The 20,281-nt window shown below is 39.7% G+C and overlaps 1 protein-coding gene across 3 annotated transcripts in view; it reads left to right on the top strand.

Annotated features, from left to right (window-relative positions):
• The window catches only part of trps1 (trichorhinophalangeal syndrome I), a 270,301-nt gene extending 251,765 nt beyond the window's left edge, over window positions 1-18,536 (top strand). For 2 of the 3 annotated variants that reach the window (XM_073931220.1, XM_009294450.5), the window contains exon 8: window positions 12,318-18,536. In XM_073931220.1, the coding sequence (XP_073787321.1) occupies window positions 12,318-13,424 (1,107 nt within the window). In that variant the 3' untranslated portion in view covers window positions 13,425-18,536. 3 annotated transcript variants of the gene reach the window in all.
• Window positions 18,537-20,281: the final 1,745 nt, after the last annotated feature.

The raw sequence follows: 20,281 nt of genomic DNA, 5'->3' as shown, positions 1-20,281 counted from the left end.
AACCACTGGGTGTCAAACTTAATGCACCTTTTAGGATTATTATGTAGATGTAAATTATTTTCATGTTAATATTTAATATATACACATATTTATAGAGGGGTATATCTATTTGGGATATCTCATCCTATCTATGTGGGAGTGATTTATTTATTTATTTTTAATACTCTTTTGTTTTGCATATTCTATTCATTTTTTTATTCCCCCCTATTTCATATTTCATATATTTTTTGCTTGTCTTAGCATTTATATGCATATGTATTTTATTATTTGGAAATATTTTGTCATCCTTTTTGCCATTAATATTCCAATTTTTCTAAATTAATTTATCATTATATATATTTTAGTGTTGCAAATATTTATTATATTCGTATTTATTTTGCTACAGTATGTTATTTTTTAAAATGGAGTGTATTTATTATTATTTTTTAGTTGAAATAAACTTATTTTTTAGTTTATTTATTATTTTGCACATTGCAGCATTTATTAAATGCATTATAGCTCTTTTTGGAGGGCATTTCTGGGTCATTTTATATCATATTATATACATTATTGTTCTTTTTAAACTATGCATTACCATAACATGTTTTATTAAATGAAACAAATCTGTTGTTAAGTGTATAATAAGTAGATTCAATCAAACAACTTATAGTATAATAAAATAATAGTATAACATATAGTATAATAAGATGTAATATTTGAAACAGAAAAGCCAAGAACTCAGTTAACCAATAACCAAGCACTATCCATTATAATTATAATCCTAAAATCTTGCAGTTATTCAGATATGAGCAGAATGTAAAGTTCAGGAGAGACTGTCCAGTGTGTGTGTGTGTGTGTGTGAGGGTCTGACACGGTCCAGCAGTAGAGGGCACTCTTTCTTTCAGTCTGGCTTTTATCCCCGTCCTCCGCTCAGACAGACATCCAGCCTTCCAAAAGAGTGAGCGCTCGCATCCTAACACCATCCATCACACGGCATTAACTCAACTTAAGCAACACTGGAAGATTTGTTTTAGATTTAACTCCGCTCCCCGGTGGCCAAACATTGTTGAAAACACACATCTCCCGTTTCTTCCCCAAGAACATATGCTGCAGAGCCAAAGGCGCAAGTTTGCATACATTATTTTCAAGAGGGAACCAGAAAAATGATGAATTTCTTCTGTCAGAGAGAAGCTGTTTTTCTCAGCGAGTGAACGTGACGGTGGATCTTTCAAGGGTTTTTTTTTTTAGTAAAAGAAAATATTTAGGGTTCTTACAGGTGCTGGATTTGTATCTAGTATTATATAGGTTTAAAAAGTGCTTAGATTTTAGGGAAACTGCTCGAGAATGCAATTAATAATTCTAAATAGTTTGTTACTTAATAGGTAACAGTAGTAAACAATTTTTTTATAATAAAATAGATAGGTTTGCTTTGGTGTAAAATAAAAAGATTGGAGTGTCTGTATAGTTTTCCTTGAATACTATATTATGTTAAACTACACAATACTGTTATAATGTTATGAAGTATGTGCAGCATATGCATGCAAATATTGAATGTAAATTTGCTGGAAAGGTTTGAAAAAGCATGTGGAAAAGTGCTTGCATTTGACCCGATCCTGAAACTAAGACAAACTATTGATCAGACATATTTTCCTTAATTAAAATAAAATAGGATATTAACAATACTGTAAATGAAGAGCTAAAACTGACTGAAACTAACAACAGTCACTGAAAAACTCAAACTAATTAATAATTAGCAAATAATAATAATTGTTTTCTAAATTAATAAACGCTCGTTTTATGGCAGAAAATCTGAGAAATACCAGTAGATGTGTTTTACGTACAAAATCATCAGAGAGAGCTTGATTGTTATGTACAAAACATCTTTTCTATATAAACATAAAATGTGTGTTCTGTCTTTCTACATCTGCTGCCAAAAAATAATCTAGGCTTGTTTTTAACTACATGCATGATCTTTAATAGGAAGAAATTTGTCTTTTATTTTATGCCTATAAATTGCATTTGTGTGGTTTTTAATTCAGTGTTTGTTACAAAAAAAAATATCACTAGAGGTTTGCATTAAAGGAGGTAAACATCTAACTTTGCTTCGGTCAACACTGTGTTTTTTTTTATCTAAACAACTATAATTATTAAAACTACACTGCAAAACTGCTTTTCTTAAAGTGTTTGTCTTGTTTCTAGTCCATCTTTTTTTTTTTAAATCAAGAAGCATTTTCTTGACAAGCACAAATAATAGTTTTGTTTTTAGGAATAATTAAGTTTTTTCATAAAATAAGGTAATTTACCGGTAACACTTTACAATAAGGTTCATTAGTTAATGCATTTATTAACATGAACTAATCATGAACAACAGATGTACAGCATTTATTAATCATAATTAAACATTTACTAATGCATTATTAACATCCAAGTCCGTGCTTGTTAACATTAGTTAATGCACCATGAGTTAACATGAACTAACAATGAACTACTGTATTTTCATTAACTAACGTTAACTAACACGAACAAATATGTAGTAAATGTATTGTTCATTGTTTGTTCATGTTAGTAAATGCATTAATTAACATTAACTAATGAACCTTATTGTAAAGTGTGACCAATTTACCTACCAATAGGGTCAGGAAAATAATCTGGTTTTGGCTTTGATATACAATTATTTTGCTTCTCCCATTGGCAGATATTTTGCTTGTTCTAAGGCAAAAGTCACTTAGTTTTGACTTTTTATAAGCAAGACAATAGTTTTTGCTTGTCTAGAAAATGCTTCCTGATTTAGGAATTTTGCGAATTGGACTAGAAACAAGACAAAAAGCTTTTTTTTTTTTTTCTGCATTGTAAACTTGAAACTAAATGTATAAAAACTAAATAGAAAAAAAAAACATTACCAAAACAAACTAAAACAAAAGCTGAAATATACAGCTAATGTTAAAATAGAATCAGCCAATTTAAATATATAATCACTACCCTAAAAAAAGCATTTATTGAGTGTGCTTTACACAGGTGAATGGGGTTGATAAAACTTCCTGTAGAAACACTCTCACTTTCCCTCAAAAAAAATAATAAAAATAAAAAATCTTCTTTCCCTCTCTTAAAAAATTACCCACCTTAACCCTTAACCACCTTCTTATGAAGTATTTATACTTCTACGTTGAGCGCAGAGGTATGGTCCAGCGCAGCCTAGGCGTGGTCGCATGGCTGACGCCGATGTGCACCTCTTAAAGAATGCAACTAAACGTCACAATAATGCGTAGCGCAAGCTCTGTGATTGGTCAGCTTGGTAGTGCTGACAAGTATGGGCGGAGCCAAGAGCAGCAAGTCCTATTATAGCGAGTGTTTACAAGTAACATGTCCAACCTTGAGGCAGGTGGGCTACAGCAGCAGAACACCACACCAGGTGCCACTCCTGTCAGCTAAGAACAGGAAACTGAGGCTACAACTCACACAGACTCACCAATACATTTACATTTACATTTAGTCATTTAGCAGACGCTTTTATCCAAAGCGACTTACAAATGAGGACAAGGAAGCAATTTACACCACTAAGAGCAACAATGAATAAGTACTAAAGGCAAGTTTCAGGTCTGTAAAGTCTAAGAAGGGAAGTGTTAGTATTTTTTTTTTTTTTTTTTTTTTTTTTTTTTTTTTTTTTTTTTGTACAGTTAGTGTGATATTCAAATAGGCAATTGCAGATTAGGAAGTGAAGTGGAGACTAAATAGTTGAGTTTTTAGTCGTTTCTTGAAAATAGCGAGTGACTCTGCTGTTCTGATGCAGTTAGGGAGTTCATTCCACCAACTGGGCAGATTGAGCGTGAGCGTTCGCGAAAGTGATTTTTTTCCTCTTTGGGATGGAACCACGAGGCGACGTTCATTCACAGAACGCAAGTTTCTGGAGGGCACATAGATCTGCAGAAGTGAGTGCAGATAAGAAGGTGCTAGGCCAGAAGTCACTTTGTAGGCAAACATCAGAGTTTTGAATTTGATGCGAGCAGCAACTGGCAGCCAGTGCAAACGGACTAGCAGCGGAGTGACATGTGCTCGTTTAGGTTCATTGAAGACAACTCGTGCTGCTGCATTCTGGAGCAGTTGAAGAGGCTTGATAGAGTTAGCTGGAAGCCCAGCTAGTAGAGAGTTGCAGTAATCCAGTTTGGAGAGAACAAGAGCTTGAACAAGGAGTTGAGCTGCATGTTCAGATAAGAAGGGTCGGATCTTTCTGATGTTATAGAGTGCAAATCTGCACGATCGAGCAGTTCTAGAAATGTGGTCAGAGAAGTTTAGTTGGTCATCAATCGTTACTCCAAGGCTTTTCACCATTTTGGATGCAGTAATGGTTGCCCCATCCATCTGGATTGAAAAGTTATGGTGTAGAGTCGGGTTGGCAGAAACTACAAGCATTTCCGTTTTTGCGAGGTTCAGCTGAAGATGATGATCTTTCATCCAGTGTGAAATATCCAACAGGCAGGCTGAGATACGAGCTGGAACCGAGGGATCATCAGGATGAAAAGAGAGGTATAGCTGGGTATCATCAGCATAGCAGTGGTAGGAGAATCCATGTCTCTGGATGACTGGTCCTAGAGATGATGTGTAGATGGAGAAGAGAAGTGGCCCAAGAACAGAGCCTTGAGGTACCCCAGTGTTTAGATGCTGTAGGTTGGACACCTCTCCCCTCCAAGACACCCTGAATGACCTGTCAGAGAGGTAAGATCTGAACCATTGTATAACAGTGCCCGCAACGCCCAGTGACTCAAGCGTAGATAGCAGGATCTGGTGGTTGACAGTGTCAAAAGCAGCTGATAAGTCCAGCAAAATGAGGACTGATGATTTAGAGTCTGCTTTAGCCAGTCTGAGATCCTCCACGACCGAGAGCAGGGCAGTCTCAGTTGAGTGGCCTTTCTTAAAGCCGGATTGCTTGTTGTCCATGAGATTGTTTTGAGTAAGAAAGTCCAGGACTTGATTGAACACTACTTTCTCCAGAATCTTGGCCATGAATGGAAGCAGGGATACTGGTCTGTAGTTTTCAAGTAGCGTATGGTCCAGGTTGGGTTTCTTTAGCAGTGGGGTTACCCTAGCCTGCTTAAATGTAGTGGGGAATAAACCAGAGTCAAGAGATGTGTTAATTATGTGAGTCAGTGTTGGTATGACTGCAGGAGAGATGGCTTGCAAGAGATGAGAGGGAATGGGATCGAGTGGACAGGTGGTTGCATGGCTAGATAGCACAAGTTTGGACACCTCAGACTCAGAGAGCTGAGAAAAAGAGGTGAGTGTGTGTGGTGTTGGTGTTGTATCTTGCGTGTTTGTTGTAGGTGCAGCAAATTGAGCACTGATTTTTGCAGTTTTGGTGCAGAAGAATGTAGCAAAGTCATCAGTAGTAAGTGTGGAGGATGCGGGTGGAGGAGGAGGATAGAGGAGGGAGGAAAATGTTTTAAAAAGTAGGCGAGGATTAGTGGCATTGTTGATTTTCAGACGGTAATACGTCTGCTTTGCAGAAGTAACCTCAGCTGAGAAAGAGGACAGAAGAGTTTGGTATGTTAAGAGATGTGCAGGATTTTTAGTTTTCCGCCAAATTCTCTCCGCAGCCCGAAGTTTTGAGCGATGCTCACGGAGAGCATCCGAGAGCCAGGGTGCAGGAGGACTGGCACGGGCTGGCCTGGATGCAAGAGGACATAATCGGTCTAGACATGATGCTAGTGTGGAGCAGAGTGTATTAGTGGCACTGTTCGAATCAAGTGCAGTGAGTTTGCGAGATGGAGGAAGAGAGTCTGAAACAATGGTGGATAGTCTATTGGGTGAGAGAGATCGTAGGTTTCTGCGAAAGGTAACCAGTGTAGGAGTGTGTGGCGGCTCAGGAGTAATGTGGATGTTGAGAGACAGAAGGAAATGATCAGATATTTGTAGTGGAGTTACTATTGTTTGATCAGTGAAGCAGTGTCGTGTGTAAATAAGGTCTAGCTGATTACCTGATTTGTGGGTAGCAGAAGTAGGTGCTCTTTTTAGGTCAAAAGAGGCAAGCAAAGTCTGAAAGTCTGCAGCTTGCGGTTTGTCAACGTAAATGTTGAAGTCACCTAGCACCAATAAGGGAGTGGCAAAATTAGAAAAAGATGAGAGAAGAACATCCAGTTCATCTAGGAAGTGACCTAATTTACCTGGTGGGCGGTAGATGACAACCACATTTATGTAGAAGGGGTGGATAATGGTGACTGCATGGAATTCAAAGGAGCTGATTGTTGACAGGGACGATCTCAGAGTAAATTTCCATTCTTTGGAAATTAGTAGTCCAGTCCCACCCCCTCTCCCTGTCTGACGAGGAGTGTGGGAAAAAGAGAAATTAGCAGAAAGAGTAGCATGTGTAGCAGTGTCCTCCGGCCTCAACCAGGTCTCAGTTAGAGCCATGAGATTATAGTCAGAATATGTAGCTATGGAGGTAATAAAATCAGCCTTGTTAACAGCTGATTGACAATTCCAGAGGCCCACGGAGAGAGAGAGTTGTGAAATAGTAGATACATGTATTGAACGAAGGTTGTGAGGATTACGCCTGCAGCGCACCTCCCGTGTTTTGCGAGTGTTAGTAACAACAGGAATTAGAAAACACATAATAAAAGTGCACTGACAACAAAAAATAAGTGTAAAGTAAAACAATACAGTAAAGTACTCAAGTGCTTTGTCGGTGTCTTTGCTCGGTGGAGTCGCGCAGGTAGAGTCGATGGTCTTTACCCTCGTCGGTCTTCACACGAGGCTGCCGCGACCGCTGCCGCGGTGAACTAGTTGTTTATATAACCCCTAAAGCACTAGCTGATTGAATTCAGCTGGACACGCCTCGAGAGTCAAAACAAGGGCCGAAACTGAGGCGGACGACGCGAAACCGCGTTTGCGTTCGCTACACAAGCTCTTATAGTAACCAAGGAAACAGTGGCTAAACTTATACACAACTGAAAGCAAGTTTAAATGTCCTACAACTTTACACAAACAGCTGGAAACAAGTCCTCAAACCATACACAACAACTGAAACAAATCTTAAATGTACTTACAGGCTGCTGGTCTAGATGCTGATAAAGTGCTTCTCCTGCCGACTAATGCTAGCGTGCTCGCTATATAGTGGTTACCTGGCGTTTGGACACGCCTCCCGAGTCAAAACAAGGGCCGAAACTGAGGCGGACGACGCGAAACCGCGTTTGCGTTCGCTACACAAGCTCTTATAGTAACCAAGGAAACAGTGGCTAAACAACTTCTAGTATTATACACAACTGAAAGCAAGTTTAAATGTCCTACAACTTTACACAAACAGCTGGAAACAAGTCCTCAAACCATACACAACAACTGAAACAAATCTTAAATGTACTTACAGGCTGCTGTAATATTACCACGAGGCCACTATTGTCTATATTAGACAATAGAGTTTTGGAGAAACATTGCCAGGTCTGATAAGTCTCGATTTCTGCTGCAACATTCAGATCATAGGGTCAGAATTTGACATCAACAACATAAAAGCATGGATGCATCCATCCTTGTATCAACAGCTGGTGGTGTAATGGTGTGGGGGAGATTTTCTTGACACACTTTGGGCTCATTAGTACCAGTTGAGCATCGTGTCAACACCACAGCCTACCTGAGTATTGCTGACCATGTCCATCCCTTTATGAGCACAGTGTCTCCATCTTCTGATGGCTACTTCCAGCAGGATAACGCACCATGTCATAAAGCCTGAATCATCTCAGACTGGTTTCTTGAACATGACAATGAGTTCACTGTACTCAAATGGCCTCCACAGTCACCAGAGCTCAATCCAATAGAGCAACTTTGGGATGTGGTGGAATGGTAAATTCGCATCACGGATGTGCAGCCGACAAATCTGCAGCAACTGCGTGATGCTATCAGGTCAATATGGAGCAAAATCTCTTGTTGAATCTCTGCCACAAACAGTTAAAGCAGGTCTGAAGGCAAAAGGGGATCCAACACAGTACTAGTAAGGTGTACCTAATAAAGTGGCCGGGGAGTGTAAATCCGCTGCCTACTATCGTTTTGGAAGTGTTATTGTTATAGAGTGTTAAACTCAAACAGCACACAGAAGTATAGATGCACAACGCGCAAGGCATGCACCATGGGTCACACTGATCACTTGACGCAGAAGTTTAAATCTGCACTGAATTCTCTGAGCACACGCAGTTCCTTTGTATAACTAGCACTAGTGTTGTGTGTATTGCCTCTTCTTGTTAAATCACTGACTGCCTCCTCAATTGTTAAGACAGAATCACCTGCTAAATGACCAAATGTAAAGAATCTAAATAAAAACGAAGTGAAATTCAGCCAAACTGGAATAACCTTGGGACGAGTGTGCGCTGTAGAGGATGGTGTTGGTGACTGTACATGATTGATTCCCTGGATGCGCCTCCACCTCAAAGTCAACAAGCAGAGCTGAAGGTGCAGGAGACGGAGCCGCATTGTTCTTCTGCCAATTATCTGTGTCTCCGGGTGAGTCGTGGGTGATCTGTGCATCAAGCGAGGCCTTGGAAGATTGTGTCTGGCAGTCTAGCAGAAGACTAGATGAGTTGCGTCACCTCACTGAAGCCCCCCCTCCTCCAGCCTCTGCCTACCAGGACGGAATCTGAGCTCAGAAAAACAGATTACAGACAAGTGCTCTATTCTTTCCCTCCTGTTGCAGGTCTGCCACCCAAGGAAATATGCATATCTCTCATCTCTCCGTACTTTCCATTTCAGTGTAAAGAATGAGAAGGAACATACGGTTACCTCGCTTTTCTCTCTCTCTCTCTCTAGTAAAATAGTACTATTGATAACAGTTCCATCCATTGAGACCACTGTAGTGGAGCTTAAAAAAGGTTAGCTCATTGCACACTAAAAAAAAAAATAATTAATTGGGTTTACTTTAAGCTAAGTGGTTGCGAACTATGTCTATGGGTTGAATTTATACAAACAAATTAAACTGAGTAGTGTTCAACTTGATTTGTTTGGTAACATCCTACCTTAAAAATACTGAGTAAATCCAATGAAGCCGTTTTGTTCAGTGTACTGGCTTGATTTGAGTTAGTCTGGTGAAAATTAAAGTGGTAATTAATAGGCATTTGATTGCTGATTATTGTGCTAGCCAGCTTAATCACAGGAGTGTGTCGTCGGAGTCCCTGAAGGAATGTGCTGAAATCACAATATTAGATCAGAAAGTGCTTTTGTGAGGCTGTAAATAGATCAGGTCCAGTCTCTCTCACACACACACACACACACACACACACACAGGAGCATTTGTTTGGTTCACACTCATGGAGACTGTAGAGACTTGCCGGATCATAAAGATTTTACCTTTAGGACTCTGTGGTTGCTGCTTTGTTTTTGGGCTTTTAATAATTGAACTTAAAAACACACATCAAGATTTTTTTTCTGTATTGTTGTCACATATATTAGATGGATGTTTATCTATGAAATGCATAATAAAAGTAATAATATATAGGTGGAGTTCAAGGACATTTATGCTGATTAGCGGCCCATTCACATGTGGCTTCAGTGTCAATGCTTGACAGAGGGCATGTCTGAAATTGGGGCTGACGCGATCGTCATAGCAGCTTCAGCCAATGAAATTAGTCAGCAATAGGCCACTGTCTAAGCTGGTGTGTTTGTGTAACCCCGCTGGTCCTACAACCACCCTACAACCCGCTCCGTGCTGGTATCGAATTGGCAAACTTTCGCACGGGAGTCTGCTGTTCTACCAAGGAGGTTAAAGACCATGGCCTTTAGCGTCTGTCGCTAGAGCACTTATAGAGGTCAGTAGAGTAAGGTTTACCTGCACAGCACTTACTAGATGGCCTATGTTACATTTGCATACAGCGATCTGATTGGCTGACCCTTCCGTCTGCACTTGAAAAGTTGAGCAAGTCCCAACTTCTCCCAACTTCAACTTCCCTCTGAAGCAGCGCCGACGGTTCCACAATGCAGTTCGGCAATGCCTGACGTTACCCATTAATAGAGAATGGGAAGCGTTGAAGCTGACGCCCCATGTGAATGGACGAGCTTAAATGTTTGGCTGACACTGAAACACATCATCAATGGACAATGTTGACGGACAAAACATTAAATGGTTAAACTATTATATTAATTATTATAAACTTCGACTGTGTCCTAATGTACATGTCTTGGTAATCATCCTCATGTTTGTCTTTGTTTATTTTAGTTTAAGCTAAGTACATCAAATGGAAAACATAATAATAATTGAAGATGTTGATTTTTTACAAACTCGCTTATATAAATAGTTTACAGTATACAGTGAAGCTCCATTTCTTAAGGTTTCTAATGTGTTCATCATTCTTGGTTAATGTTAACCACAACATTACGAATTTTTATTGGGCCTATGCATGACAGCTGTTGTGAACTATAGTTGCTTATTATGTACTGCAAAAATTCCTTTCCTTCCAAGATATTTTGTCTTGTTTCTAGTCCAAATATCTCAAAATTCTTATATCAAAAAGCATTTACTAGACAAGCAAAACATATTGTCTGGTTTTTAGAAATAATTCTGCAAAATGAAGTGATTTTTTCCCTTAAAACGATCAAATTAATCTGCCAATGGGGTAAGCAAAATATAACAAAACTACAAACAAGACTATTATGCTTGTTTTAAGGAAAAAACTCAATTCATTTTGGCATACTATTTCTTTAAGGGCACCTATGGTGAAAAATCGACTTTTCAAGCTGTTTGGACAGACGTGTGTGTAAGTATAGTGTATAGACCGTTATATTGGGGTGATATAAACACATACAGTCCTTTTTTTTTCAGTTTAACAACATAAAAAAGGTGGACCAATTGGAGCGGTTTTCAGAGAGACCGCAACTTGACGTAGGAGTGCGTTCCCCCGACCACAAACTTGCCTGCAGGTTGCACACCAGAAGTGCCGCTCAGCATCGCGCCACGCAGCACCTGTCCGCGGCGCACAGCCACGATTCGGGACACTTCATATTTCTACCACTCTACAGAGTGCCATCTGAATAGCTTCATTTCAAATAACATCCGAATGTGTGTGTCTGGTGTTATGTGTCGCGGCTTTGAGTGGCGCATCCGGTGCCTCAGTCAAAGTTAATTCAGTGTGCGTGCTTATAAGTCTCGGTGTACAAGATCGGCACTTTAAAGTAGCACACAGTTGGCTTTAAAACTATACAAAGACACAGATGGTTGTGTACTCTCTGCTTTGTCTGTGTTCGAGTCGTACATGTACGGCTGAATGCTGATCCTCTCACTCATGTTGCTTCTCTCTGTCTGTCTGCCTGTCTGTCGCCAAACATAGAGCGGGGAAGCTCGTGGCTCTGCCCCCCTGTTACGTAGGGTGTGAAGTTGAAACTAATGAAGCAACACACCCCTAAAACAGCGAGCTGTGTGCACGCCCACAAAATAACACTGAATTGTGTTTTGAACTGAACCTAAACTGGCACACTCAGAACAAACATAATATTCATTCATTTTCTTTAGTCCCTTTATTAATACGGAGTCGCCACAGCGGAATGAACCGCCAACTTATCCAGCTAGTTCTTAGAAGGATGCCCTTCCAGCTGCTACCCATCTCTGGGAAACATCCACACACACACTCATACACTACGGACAATTTAGCCTACCCAATTCACCTGTACCGCATGTCTTTGAACTGTGGGGGAAACCGGAGCACCCGGAGGAAACCCACACGAAGGCAGGGAGAGCATGCAAACTCCACACAGAAATGCCAACTGAGCCGAGGTTCGAACCAGTGACCTTCTTGCTGTGAGGCGACAGCACTACCTACTGCACCACTGCCTCGCACACACATAATATTAATAATAAATCATAAAAAAGGGGTAAACTGTGTGCCCTTTAAAACAAGAATTGATTTAAGAATTTTTAAGTGTTTGGGCTAGAAACAAGACAAAGATATCCAAGAGGGAACGGCATTTTTGCAGTGCATAATAAACAACTAGTTTACAAGTAAGAAAAGCGTTTTGTGCGGTGTGCATATCACTAGTTGTAAATCAGCATTTTTAACGCCCTGGAGTCAACAAGCGTGGACATGCTTTTCGGTACATTACTTCTTAAATAAAATTCTCTGTCATTTGTCATTGTATTGATGTGACAAACACATATTTAAAAACTGTAAAGGGGCTATTTGTTTATATTCATAAGTACAACAGAACAATATGTTTTTTTATAAAATTTGTAAAACTCTGCTTTGCAATAAAAAAAGTTGCTTTGTCTTTCCGATTCTTCTGTCAACACAACTGGCACATGTGAAAAAATATAGTGAATATATTAAAGCCTTATTCGGTTTATCAAGTGTGTTTTCTAATCTTAAATATTTCTCTTGCAGACCCCCAGACCGCTGAACATAATCAAGCAAAACAACGGTGAGCAGATCATCCGTCGACGGACACGAAAGCGCCTGAACCCCGACCCCATGCCATCAGAGCAGGTGGGCTCCAAACAGCAGCGGGTCAACAGCGAGGAACGTCTGAACGGGAGTCCCTTAGAAAGGAGGACAGAAGACAACGGATCCGACGGATCTCTATCACGAGCAGAGGCCCAAGTCAAATACGAGGCTTACGGCCCCTCTGGAACCAAAAGTCACCCCAGTCCCCGTTCCACACACGCTTTCCTCGTCAACCAGACGCTGGAGATCCACAAGCGTATGCCTCCGCTGCATATGCACAAGAGTCCAGTGGACGGAGGATCCGCCGAGGGGAACGGGCTCAGTTTAGGACCCCAAGGCGCAGATGGGAAAGGTGGATCAGAAAGAGGCAGTCCAATCGAGAAGTACATGCGTCCATCAAAACAAGCTAGCTACTCTCCGCCTGGAAGCCCCATCGAGAAATACCAGTATCCCATCTTCAGCCTGCCGTTTCTCCATAACGACCTGCAAAACGAAACAGACTGGCTGCGCTTCTGGACTAAATATAAGATGTCTGTTCCGGGAAACGCAGCAGGTCACTATTTGAGTGCTGGACTTCCTAATCCGTGCCAAAGCTTCGTGCCTTATCCTGCCTTCAGTTTACCGCCTCACTTTCCACCTCCGACAGCTTCTGGACCCGAAAGCGATACTCCTCTTGACCTGGCCATGAAACATTCCAAACCAAGTCCGACGTCCAACGGAGCGCTCAGTGCTAAGGAGAAACTAGCGTCCCCTGCTTCTGACCGAATGGATGACCCTGAAGAGGAACGCTCAACCCCGAAGTCGTCTTCTCAATCGGAGAAAGTTGATCAAGCCACGCAAGACGATCTCTCCAGTAAATGCGTCCATTGTGGGATTGTCTTCCTGGACGAGGTCTTGTACGCCCTGCATATGAGCTGCCACGGAGACGGCGGGCCCTTCCAGTGCAGCATCTGCCTGCACGCGTGCTCCGATAAATACGATTTCACCACGCACATCCAGCGAGGCCTGCACCGGGCGGCTCCCGAACCCAACCCTTCTAACCAATGAGCTTTTTACGTGCCAAGATGGTGCCTAATGCAAGAAACTTAGCATAGCATTTTGTCTGTGGGAGCTCACACACTTTTAACAGCTTTTTTTTTTTGGTGACATCGGTACATGTAGCTATTTAGATATATTTTTGTTAGTGAGGCAGTTCAGCAAGGCAAGGTACTCATCTTCCTCTTGGTCTCCGTGTGTTTATTGGCGGATCTATGGAAAGTTCTCTTGGCGAACATGAGGATGTGTTTCTGCTTCGGTGTAGGAAACGTGGCAGCCGTTCGTCTGTCACTATGGCAACAGTATGACTGTCGTCCTCAAACAAACATCCGGCATCCTCAGGGAATGTGTTTGGCTGATTTACGTTGACTGTCTCTCGTTAACATCATACTAAATGTCTTTTGTTACTGTTTGGGTTTGGTAGATTCACAGTTAAGGAACTCACAGAATTCCATCAAAACTTTTAAGCTGCTGCCTTAGTTGCTGGGATGCAATTCTTGTTACTCTATAACTAAATTTGGGAAGGATTACACACACACACACACACACACACACACACGCACACACATGAAAAAAAACAAACTATTTTTTTTCTAGGTTGTTAATAGTGAAATCACATGATCAGTGCCTGATATATTGTACAAAGTATTTTCTACATGAGATGTTGATATGCAACATTGAACTCGCGTCTGAATGAGGGCCCGGAGTTTGGCTCTGACAAACGTTTACATTTGCCAATGTAGCAAACGACGTAATGAAGCAACACCTGAACTTTCTGTTCTTTTTGTCATGAAACAGTAAAACCATTCAATTTCCTTTCCTCCAAAGGTGGAATATTATAAACAAACATACTATCTTTTTATTGTAATCTTTGGCCACAAAAAGGGCACTACACTACCTGACAAAAGTCTTGTGGTTGATTCCGGTTGGAAGAGCAACAAGTAATAACTTGAATTCTAGTTGATCAATTGGAAAAGTGGCAGAAGGTCGAATTTTCCATGTTGAGCTGCTTCCCAAACATCACAAATACTACAGAAGACCTACTGGAAACAGCATGGACTCAAGTTTCTCATAGAAATCAGTCAAATTTGGTGAAAGAAAAATCATGGTTTGGGGTCACATTCAGTATGGGGGCGTGCGAGAGATCTGCAGAGTGGATGATCAACATCAACAGCCTGAGGTATCAAGACATTTGTGCTGCTCATTACGTTACAAACCACAGGAGAGGGCAAATTCTTCAGCAGGATAGCGCTCCTTCTCATACTTCAGCCTCCACATCAAAGCTCCTGAAAGCAAAGAAGGTGCTCCAGGATTGGCCAGCCCAGTGACCAGACATGAACATTATTGAGCATGTCTGGTGTAAGATGAAGGAGGAGGCATTAAAAATGAATCCAAAGACTCTTTATGAACTCTGGGAGTCCTGCAAGAACACTTTCTTTGCCGTTCCAGATGACTTTATTAATCAGTGATTTGAGTCATGTCAGAGATGTATGGATGCAGTCCTCCAAGCTCATGATGGAGTCAGACACAATATTCATTCTGTCTCCAATGCAGCAGGACTTTATATTCTATACTGGACATTATTTCTGTTATGCCGAGTTCAGACTGCAGGATTTTAGCCTTAATTTTGACTTGCCGACAGGTTTTAAAAAATCTGCGAAAAATGCCTGAAATCACAGGCAAATCGGTGCTCGTGAGTGACAATCACACTGTATGAACTGTTAAAGATGCGATCTAAGAGAATCGCAGATGAGTCGCCGATGCTTGTGAAATATTTGCCGCGCTTAATATGTGGAGCCGTCGGCGATTCAATCATGCCGTGTGAAATGAGTTTTGACTGAAAATAACATCGGCGATCGCCTACAGCCAATGAGAGAGCAGCATTCACTAGTGTGTGTGTGTATCCGCAGGCCAGCGGGAGGTTGAGGGAGAAGTTAAAAGTGTTCATATTCGGTTTATTTGGACCCAAGAAATGGAGGAAAAACGGTAACACTTTATAATAACTGCACACTATAAATCATTTATTAAGCATTAGCAAATAGTGAACTCATTATCTGTTAAGCATTAACTCTACATTAATAAACGTTAGTAAGCAGTTTATAACTGCAGCTATAAATGCTCTATTCTTGACTTATAAGCACCTATATAATGTGTTTAATGATTGTATTTTCATACTTAGTTAATGATTTATTTTTCATTACTAAATTAAGTATCGAATTATTTACAAACCGTTTGTATTTAAGAGTAGCTGAGGGTTTTTAGGATCATTCAGAATGAGTTAGTAAATGATTAATAAACTATTGAAATCAACATTTATATGTCTTATTATTCAGGCATATATTAATAGTTAACTAATATGTTAATAAATGCTTTATTAACTCAACTTCATGCAGTTTTGTGACCTAATCTAAAGTGAGGACTATTCATGCTTTATAAATCCCTTATAAATGACAATTAAAGACTCAGAATTAAATGAACGATAATCTTTGCAATCTTTTTAAAAAGTATAATTACTGTAAAGTTTAAACATTGCTGAATAACAGGAGTGTCAAAATACGACATCCAACTGGGTAAAACAACAACAACAATATAATAATTAAACAATAAAATAAGATGCAATGTTTAAACTCTATAGAGATTTTATTTTAGATAAGCTTGCAAAGATTTATTTTTCATTTGAAGTACAGTTGTATTTGTGTATCTTTAAATGAATAGGAATGAATAATGTCATTTTTCCTGTTTAGAATTTAACTGAGCCTTTTTTTGTCATTTATAAGGGATTTATAAAGCTTAAATAGTCCTCACTTTAGATCAGGTCAAAAAAAAAAGCATAATGTTGAGTTATTAAAGCATTTATTAACATATTAGTTAACTATTAGTATATGCCTGAATAGTAAGAATTATAAATGTTGATTTCAATAGTTTATTAATCATTTACTAACTCATTCTGAATGATCCTAAAAACCCTCAACTACTCTTAAATACAAACGGTTTGTAAATAATGCGATACTTAATTTAGTAATGAAAAATAAATCATTAAGTATGAAAAAACAATCATTAAACACATTATATAGGTGCTTATAAGTCAAGAATAGAGCATTTAGCTGCAGTTATAAACTGCTTACTAACGTTTATTAATGTAGAGTTAATGCTTAACAGATAATGAGTTCACTATTTGCTAATGCTTAATAAATGATTTATAGTGTGTAGTTATTATAAAGTGTTACCGGAAAAACTAGTGAAGGTTTGACAGGAGCAGCCGTGTCTGTTTGACGTTTCATACAGAAAGCTAAAAAAGAAAGTTGAGGAGAAATTGCGAATTCCCTTCAAACCCATGTGAGCAAATATGCACATTTTCTACCCCATTAAATGCTTCTTTCTCATTATGCAGTTAATAACAAAAAATATACTACGTGTTTTTGGCTGAGACGTAGTTTAGACGAAGTTGATGGCGATTCTTCCTATTGTAAAGTCATGCAATGTGAAAGCCGCTGTCGCCGATCCATCTTGCAGTGTAAACAAAGCAGCGGCAAATCGCTAGCCCAGATAGTCATGCAGTGTGAAAACATCTGTGACACCACTACTTTAAAAATCCTGCAGTCTGAACTCGAAGTAACAAGATTTCTGTATAAGCAAAGTCAGAGCCTACTGTCCTAATTTATTTTGGTCGAATAAGCGTAATCTTCATATCTCTTCTGATGCCAAATGATCAACTAGAAGTCAAGTTATTATAGTTCCTAAATCTTGGATAAGGCGACAAGACCTTCGGCAGGTCGTGTATTCATTCCAGTGTCTGTTGCCATGTATTTGTGCTTTATAGTTGATGAAGAAGCTCGTTGTATCGGACTGAAGTCTTCCTGTTATTTTTTGTTTCTCCTGCTCTTCGTTTAAGGGAATCTGATCTTTATTTTGGTCATCTGATCGGAGCCAGTGCTCCATAATATAAACAAAAAATAACTTGCTGCCAGTCTAAGTTGATTTTCTTTCAGTTTTAATTCTACAGAGCAGATTATTATTATTTTGTACAATTTTATTCAATGTACTGTTGATGAAACTTAATAACTGCAGGTGTTCCTGGTGCCTTTGGATGGCGGGTGTCTCAAAGAGGCGTAACATTGTTATTTATATTGCCGTTTCACCCGGCTGTACTTTGGTTTCTGCTCCTTTTGCAGTGGTTTTCATGTGGAGTGGACAACTGATTAACAATGAGCTCAGAATGAACATATCGAGTTCGAAAAGAAGCTTGATATATTTGAAATGTTTCTGCATATTGACAGCTTCTCATTTCATATGACTAAACAAAATCAGCCCTGGTTGCTAGCGACATATCTGTTTTTATTGAGTTGAGCTCCCGTGTGTGTTTTCCTCCACATTCACGGCCACAGATTCAGTGAGTTTGGTCCGGTCTGACTTCGTACAGACATTATTTATATGAACTGGTGGAAACGAGGAGAGAATTGAGGCTCGAAATGTCTAATTTGCTCTCTCGGAAACTAGCCTTACAACGCTGCTTAACTGCAAATGCCTCTTAAAATGAACGGAAATCATTATAAAGTGACGCTTTTCAACATCATTTATACGGTTGGGTATTAAATAACATTTTATTTTCCTTTATTTGAGTTCTTTTTAATGTCGATTTTGATTTGAAAATGTTAATGCTTGCACTTCAGTTACTCTATTGCTAAAGAAGAAAGTGGAAACGTGTTATTAGCATGCTAAGTACAGGTACTGCGTTATAATAAACGAACAAGATCTCGCCTATGTTTGAAGGTCTCAGCAATATTGAAACACAAGGAGTATTTGATGGAGCCTGGAAGCTTGTCTGGTCAAGGCGAAGGGCATAAATATGTAAATGTTTTAACCTTTATTGGTAGAATGTTCTTGTTTTTACACTTGCTGCATTTAAAGTGCATAGATGATGAGTTTAGACTTTTCTTTGGTATTATTTCAGCTGCCACCTTAACGGTTTTGTTTCTCCTTTCATTCTCATGTAGGTTTTTTTTTACATGCAAAAAGATTCAATAAAGATGGCAAAGATGTCTGTTACATCTAAACTTGAATAATAATGATGACAATGATGATAATAATAATGATAATAATAAAATAATAAAACATTTTAGCAACTTTTCGTGTACTTTACTGTGGTTACTCTGGTCTTTTATTATTAATTCCAGTTTTGTAATTATATGAATTGTTCCCAGATACTGTATTTATTTAAAAAATACAGTAAAAACAGTATTCATTTGTTTTCCTTTTTCATTAGGGGTCACCATAGTGGAATGAACCACCAACTATTCCAGCGTATGTTTTACACAGCAGATGCCGTTCTAGCTGCAACACACTTTTATGGCCAATTAAGCTTATTCAATTCATCTATAGCGCATGTGTTTGTACTGTGGAGCACCCGGAGGAAACCCACGTGAACTGAGGGGGAACATGCAAACTGCCAAATGCCAACTGACCCAGCCGGGACTTGAACCAGCGGCCTTCTTGCTGTGAGGTGACGGTGCTAACCACTGTGTCACTCAGTTATGACTTATTAATGATTTTCTATTTTAGTTTAATTCCTTTATTCATTTTCTTTTCGGCTTAGTCCCTTTATTGATCATGGGCAGGGCCTGACAGAATCTGTGGACGTTTTTAGCTATTTCTGTAGAGAATTTTGGTAAAAATAATTTCTGCTAAATTATTTTGGGAGTATCCAGCGGAGTATCATAACTAAAATCCTAATATATGAAATAAAAAGTAATAAATTACTAAATAAAAACTAAATAAATTTAGATTCACACATTTACTCAAGTAAATAAACAGAATTAATAATGGGCTAAAAAAAGATATGCAGAAATCTGTGGAAAATCTGTGCGCGCTGATTCCGTGTGAGCCTAATCATGGGTCACCACAGCAGAATGAACCATCAACTTATTTAGCATATATTTTACACAGCGGATGCCTTTACAGCTGCAACCCATCACTGGGAAACATCCATACACTCTTGCACTACGGACATTTTTTGCTTACCCAATTCCCCAATAGCTCATGTGTGTGGACTGTGGGGGGAAATCGGAGCACCCGAAGGAAACCCACACTAACACAAGGAGAACATGCAAACTCCACACGGAAATGCCAACTGTCCCAGCCGGGGCTCGAACTATCAACCTTCTTGCTGTGAGGCAATTGTACTACCCACTCCGCCACCATATCACCCTCACAAAATACAGAACCTCTTAAATAATTCAGATTTTTAAAATTCATCTTCATTTCTGGGGCGAGGCAGTGGCGCAGTAGGTAGTGCTGTCGCCTCACAGCAAGAAGGTCGCTGGTTCGAGCCTCAGCTCAGTTGGCGTTTCTGTGTGGAGTTTGCATGTTCTCCCTGCGTTTGCGTGGGTTTCCTCCGGGTGCTCCGGTACATGCGGTACAGGTGAATTGGGTAGGCTAAATTGTCCGTAGTGTATGAGTGAGTGTGTGGATGTTTCCCAGAGATGGGTTGTGGCTGGAAGGGTATCCGCTCCGTAAAAACGTGCTGATAAGTTGGCGGTTCATTCCGCTGTGGCGACCCCGGATTAATAAAGGGACTAAGCCGACAAGAAAATGAATGAATCTTCATTTCTCTAACGCTTTTACAATGTAGATTGTCAAAGCAGCTTAACCTACCAGTTCTACTAAACTGAAGCTACGTTGGTCCAGTTTTCAGAGCTGAAATTCAGTTCAGTGTGGTTTAATTTTCAGTCCAAACACTGAAGAGTAAATCCATTAACGCGCAGCTTCACAAGTCCAAACCCAAGCAAGCCAGTGGTGAGGAACAAACTTCACCAATTGACGAAAGTGAAGGTAAAAAAAATATATATATATATATATTGAGAAACCAGGCT

The sequence above is a fragment of the Danio rerio genome, chromosome 19 (assembly GCF_049306965.1).
Source record: "Danio rerio strain Tuebingen ecotype United States chromosome 19, GRCz12tu, whole genome shotgun sequence".
Classification (NCBI taxonomy): domain Eukaryota; kingdom Metazoa; phylum Chordata; class Actinopteri; order Cypriniformes; family Danionidae; genus Danio; species Danio rerio.
This window is presented reverse-complemented; position numbering and strand designations above follow the sequence as displayed.